The 6,475-nt window shown below is 36.9% G+C and overlaps 1 protein-coding gene across 1 annotated transcript; it reads left to right on the plus strand.

Annotated features, from left to right (window-relative positions):
• The first annotated feature begins 450 nt into the window (after nucleotides 1-450).
• On the plus strand, nucleotides 451-3,554 carry LOC121805313 (tubulin beta chain-like). The gene is made up of 4 exons (XM_042205119.1): nucleotides 451-609; nucleotides 1,181-1,578; nucleotides 1,682-1,951; nucleotides 2,580-3,554. Exons 2-4 carry the CDS (start codon nucleotides 1,185-1,187, stop codon nucleotides 3,257-3,259), a joined length of 1,344 nt encoding a protein of 447 aa, XP_042061053.1. The 5' UTR covers nucleotides 451-609; nucleotides 1,181-1,184; the 3' UTR covers nucleotides 3,260-3,554.
• The last annotated feature ends 2,921 nt before the right edge of the window (nucleotides 3,555-6,475 follow it).

The following is a 6,475-nucleotide window of genomic DNA, read 5'->3' on the forward strand; positions in this document are numbered from 1 at the left end:
AATTCAAATCTATTTTAGTGCAGATATACTTCAAATTATGATTTTATACAAACCATTTATATAAACTCAAACTTCAAAAAATATTCTACTATTCACTTACTTGTTTGAAAAAGTAATTTAAATATGGTTTAATGTAAATTAAAAAATAGATAATTTTACTTAAAAAGTATAATTGTATTTATTTGTCTACCTCTTTTGAGCTTTAGCGTAATTAAGATGATCAAGAGAAGAGATGAAGCGAATTAAAAAAAGCGTGAGGCCGACGGCTAGTTTGATTGAAAAACGATATTTTGGTAAATTCCCATTTTATAATCTCAGAAAAATGAAACTTCACTTTCGAAATCGGTCGATCCCATCTAAGCCGTTCATTATTTGGATCAAATAGCTCACTTGCAGGTGGACGGAAATAATGAAAGCCGGCTTCGGTAAATATAAAATAACTCAAAGGTCTAACATTTCCCTCACACGCTCTCTCTCACTACTCACTCACTCCCTCCCTCCCTCTCTCTCTCTCTCTCTCTCTCTCTCTCTCTCTCTCTCTCTCTCTTATCGATCGAGTATCGATACTTCCTACTCGATCACCTGCTGATTACTACCGCTAACTTACAGGTGATTTTTCTTTCGATTCCGTGTTACTGGAGCTCAGATCTAGTCTGCATTTGCATGATATTCGCTGTTTTTGGCCTACATTTATAGATTTGGTTTCAAGCTTTGATGTCTCCATTTTCCTTGTGGTTCGTGTTAGTAGTAGATCATGTTCGTTGAATGAACCAATGTCATTTCGAATTATCACTAATTTTTTTAAATTTTAAACTGTCGATGAATTATAGAATGATGTAGCGGCGGTATCGCCTTTAGTTGAAGCAGGTCGTTGTATGTTTAAAGTGTTTTTATCCTGAATCTGCAGATCTGACTGAGATCTGTGAGATTTCTCGTACTGAAATCTGCAGATCTGACTGAGATCAATGTATTAGATGCCTGTTTCGATCTAGTGCGAGATCTACAAAGAAATTGAAGATTTAGCTTAAATATTTACATTAGACAATGTTGCAAAATGTTTCCGAAGTAACACATTTTGAATTTGATTGTGTTCACTATGGTTTCTTATTCGTGAATGCTGATTTAGCTGCTAAAAATGGTTTTGGTGAAAATTTAATAATGATGGCGGTTTATCCTACAGGAAAATGAGAGAAATCCTTCATGTTCAGGGAGGCCAATGCGGGAACCAGATTGGTTCCAAATTTTGGGAGGTTGTGTGCGAAGAACACGGCATAGATCCAACTGGACGATATGCTGGTACTTCCGATTTGCAACTGGAGCGTGTCAATGTGTACTACAATGAGGCATCATGTGGCAGGTTTGTGCCTAGGGCGGTGCTTATGGATCTCGAGCCGGGAACCATGGACAGTGTCCGCACTGGACCGTATGGTCAGATCTTCAGGCCTGATAACTTTGTTTTCGGCCAGTCTGGTGCTGGAAACAATTGGGCGAAAGGCCATTACACGGAGGGAGCTGAGCTGATTGACTCTGTTCTAGATGTAGTGAGAAAGGAGGCTGAGAATTGTGACTGCCTTCAAGGTGATCTGCTACTGACATAGCTTTACGAGTTTGTTTTACTTTCTTGATGGAAATCTTGGTGTGTTCTAACTATTGGTTGAATCTCTTTGCTTCGTTTCTGTAGGTTTCCAGGTGTGTCACTCACTTGGTGGAGGAACTGGTTCTGGTATGGGTACTCTGCTGATCTCCAAGATCCGGGAAGAATACCCTGATAGGATGATGCTCACATTTTCTGTGTTCCCTTCCCCCAAGGTCTCAGACACAGTTGTTGAGCCTTACAATGCCACCCTCTCAGTGCATCAACTTGTTGAGAATGCCGATGAATGCATGGTCCTTGACAATGAAGCTTTATATGATATTTGCTTTAGGACTCTCAAACTTACCACTCCTAGCTGTGAGTATAACTCATTAATACTTCATGCCTATGCTTTATTTATTGTTGCCTTAATGTCTTTACTCTTGCTATCTGCAATCATTTTATCCTTAACCCGTTTGTTGATTTAAGATAGATCATAAAAGATGTTTGAAAATGTTTATGGTTGACTGGCATTACGTATCTACTAACTTGGTTATAGGAAATCATTACTATGATTTTAATTTATGCTGCTGTTCTTTGTGTTTTGTTGTTTGGTTGATTCTAAATTACTAATAAAATGCTATATGATCCTAAATTTGAAATTCCGTCGGAAAACACTGCTTATGGTCCATTTCAAAATTCAAATATTGAACAAACATTTTACCTTTCAATGTGTATATGTTGCCGTAAATTGATGAAGTTTGTTAATGGAGTACTAATTTATCTTTAACTTGTCCTTTGCATTATGTTGAATTTTGGATAAATACCAATCTCTTTTGCCTCTCAAGTTACATGCCTTCTATTGATCAATTAAGCTCTTAGTTATTCGTATATATTTACTACGTGACCTGGGCTCATAGTTATTTGCACAATTCTATTGCTGTTACTATTTTACTTCTAAAAATTTTGTGACACACTTGCTTACATATTTTCACTTTTTCCACAGTTGGTGATCTAAACCACTTGATTTCTGCAACAATGAGTGGAGTTACTTGCTGTCTTCGATTCCCTGGTCAACTCAACTCTGATCTGCGAAAGCTTGCTGTTAACCTCATTCCGTTCCCCAGGCTGCACTTTTTCATGGTGGGGTTCGCTCCTCTGACATCTCGTGGCTCTCAGCAATACCGTGCTCTGACTGTTCCAGAGCTTACCCAACAAATGTGGGATTCAAAGAACATGATGTGTGCTGCTGACCCACGCCATGGGCGTTACCTCACTGCGTCAGCCATGTTCAGGGGCAAAATGAGCACCAAGGAAGTGGACGAGCAGATGATTAATGTCCAGAACAAGAACTCCTCCTACTTCGTGGAGTGGATCCCCAACAATGTGAAATCCAGCGTGTGTGACATCCCTCCAAGAGGTCTTTCGATGGCATCCACCTTCATCGGGAACTCGACCTCCATTCAAGAGATGTTCAGAAGAGTGAGCGAGCAGTTCACAGCTATGTTTAGGAGGAAGGCTTTCTTGCATTGGTACACAGGTGAAGGAATGGACGAGATGGAGTTCACCGAGGCTGAGAGCAACATGAACGACCTCGTCTCTGAGTACCAGCAGTACCAGGATGCTACAGCTGACGATGAAGATGAGTACGACCAGGATGAAGAAGAGGCCGAGGAGGACATGTGAAGAGAATAGAGCTGGTACCCACTCGACTCCCCCTACCGTGTGCTGCGTTTCCTATGCTTCGTTACATATGTATTTGGAAATACTTAATACTCCTTAAGTCGTTTTTCTGCTGTGAGAGAGTTCTGAAAACTGGCTGGATTTCTTGACCCCAATGCTTAGTATTAGCCACGTAAAAACAGACTGGGAAGAGTTTGTTATTACCATTGTGGAGTTGATATCAGTATGTTGTATGTTTGATTCCTGGAGCTGTTGTTATATTCTCTATTGTGCAAGTAATGGCGTGGTTTGTGATCTAGCCAAGTGCTTTTATGATTCAATGGTATCATTTTATCTTATATCTAAGGAATATCAATAGCAATAATCCAATTAATGGGGTGTGATCATTGCTAACTTTCTCAAGTTGCTAACTTGCTAACTCATCATCGCAGTATATTATAAATGTCAACACATAATTTTGTTGAACTTTAATATAATGAGTTGATATTATGCGTTGACATTTTAATGTCACTGTATTGACATTTTTAATACACTGCATTGATAAGTTAGCAGAGTTAACAACTTAAATAGTTTAGCAATATTACGCACCCCTTCAATTAATTATGGTAGTTTTTTCTAATTATATGTATACGTCGTACAATTGATATTGATCAATTAATCAATAACCGACTAAGCGTGTACACAATCGTAGCCCTAGGTAAACAAAATAAAGCATCTGTACCCATTTTACTATGCTTGTGTTAAACTCTATTCACCTCTCATTTCATTGTATTTTATAGGTGTATTGAACTTAAATACTTCCTATTTCCTAAGATAGTTAATACTCCCTCCGTCTCATGTTACTTGAAGCAAAGCGTTTGTTTTCGGCATGAGATTTAAGAAAGTTGTGTTTAACGAGTTAAATAAAGTAGATTAGAGAATAAAGTAACATAAAGAAAAGAGAGTAAAGTAAAAGAAAAAATAAAGTAGGTGAGATTAGATATTTTGTTTTTAGCCAAAAACGAAATGACTCAAGTAACTTGGAACAATCCAAAATGGAACACAACTCAAGTAACTTGGGACGGAATGAGTATGTCTCAACGTAGTTGAATCATTTTCTTTTTTAGTAAAAATTTAATTTCATTTCTTTTACTTTATTTCATTTCTTCTACTCTTTTCACTTTAACCTTTAATACATCAATTTCTTAAATCTCGAGCCGAAAATAAATGCCCAAACTATTTTGGGATGAGGAGGATCCGTCCTCAAAGAATAGACAAATTTATATATGTCACATGTTTTCATGTGCAATTGGTAAATTAAGAGAGAGATAGAAAAAAGTAAGAAAGAGAAAGAGAAAAGGTAGTGAAATAGTGTTAGTTGGTTGTGAGGTCCAAATTATTAGTAGTGTACAAGAACATAGCAATGGATGCCCCCCCCCCCAAACCAAAATGGCCATTCCATTCCATGTCAGTGTTTTATCTAAGTTCCTCTCTCGCTACAATGGAAGGGCCTATCTCAAGACATATCTTAACTCTCATTTCATTTCCACATCATCACTATTTATTTTGATTTTTTACACTTCTATATTTAATATTTTATCAAATTAAATAAATAAAAATGCAAAAATATTACTACCTTCGTCCCACAAAGTTTGTCCCAGTTTGACCCGACACGAGCTTTAAGAAATTGTTTGACTTTGTACTCCCTCCGTCCCATTAAATATGCAACATTTGGAATCAGCACGGTTTTCTATGTAGTGTTGTTTTGTGAGTCAATGAAGAGAGAGTAAAGTAAGAGAGATGAAAAAGTAGAGATAGAAATATTTCCATTTTAGGAAACGTTTCATTTTTAATGAGACAAATGGAGTATTAAATTGAGGTGTGTAATGGAATAAGGGTCCCACATTGGGAGAAATGGAAAGGTGTAGTGGAAAAGTGTCCCACCTTGGGAAAAATGGATGGGGTGTATTTAATGTCTTTTTTGGTAGATTCCAAATGGGACAAACTTTGCGGGACATACCGAAATAATAAAATGGGACAAATTTTGTGGGACAGATGGAGTAATACGCAATTCTTCGTTATATTACAATATTTTGAAAAAAAAATACAAAGAGAAGATAAAGATGTAGGTGTGGGAAATGGAAACAATAAAATGGGATATTTATATAAAAACTATGGAATAAAAAAAAGTTTAATTTTTTTTAAAAAAAATGTAAGGGTTGATGATCGGCCCTATCCCTGCAATGGGTGGCCGATCATTGGCCAATGTGGATCGGCCAAGGCCGTTGTATCGGCCATATGGGATGGGCCTTTGATCGGCTCATTCCCTGCAATGGGGTGACGATGAGGGCCGATCTCAAGGCCTCTCGATCGGTCCTTCCATTGCTAATGTTTTAATTGGTTAAAAGCTTTCCATATTTAGACTTGGTCTAATTTTAAGGGACGACCCTATTTTTTTTAGGACGGAGGGAGTATTTAATAGGATTTCTCCATTCATATTCATGAACAATAGTACTCCATCCGTCCCAATAAATATAAAAGACTCCCTCCGTCCGCGAATAGGAGCCCCGTTTTGCTATTTTAGTCCGCCCGCAAATAGGAGTACCGGTGTTCACTTTTACCATAAATGGTAATAGGCTCCCACCTTCCAGTAACTTATTCTACTCACATTTCATTTAAAACTAATATATACTAGTTGGACCCCTATTCTACTACCTTTTTCTGCCCGCTTTTCTTAACATTTCTTAAAACCCGTGCCGCCAAGAAATGAGACTCCTAATGGCGGACGGAGGGAGTATATTTTCGACACAAGATTTGACGTAGTATTATTTTGTGATTTAATGAAGAGATAGTAAAGTAAAAAAGATGAAAAAAATACAAATAGTGTTGTTTCGTTTCATTTTTAATAAGACAACTTAAAAAAGAAAACATTTCATTTTTAATAGGACATGGAGAATATTATTTAACCAAGCTAATGCCCAATAATTGTTAGTGATGTAGAGGGAATATTATTTTAATGCCTAGTACTCCCTTTGTCCCAGAATATAAGTCTTATTTAATTATGGCATGAGTTTTAAGAAATGTAAAAAAATTACTTAAATATGTTAGTGAAATATATATCTCACTTATATATATTAGTTTTATAACAAAATGTGACTGAAATACGTTAGTGCAATATAGAGCCTACTTACCATTTATGATAAAAGTGAAATAGAACTCTTATTGTGGGACGGACCAAAA

Source organism: Salvia splendens, chromosome 5 (assembly GCF_004379255.2).
Source record: "Salvia splendens isolate huo1 chromosome 5, SspV2, whole genome shotgun sequence".
Taxonomy (NCBI): domain Eukaryota; kingdom Viridiplantae; phylum Streptophyta; class Magnoliopsida; order Lamiales; family Lamiaceae; genus Salvia; species Salvia splendens.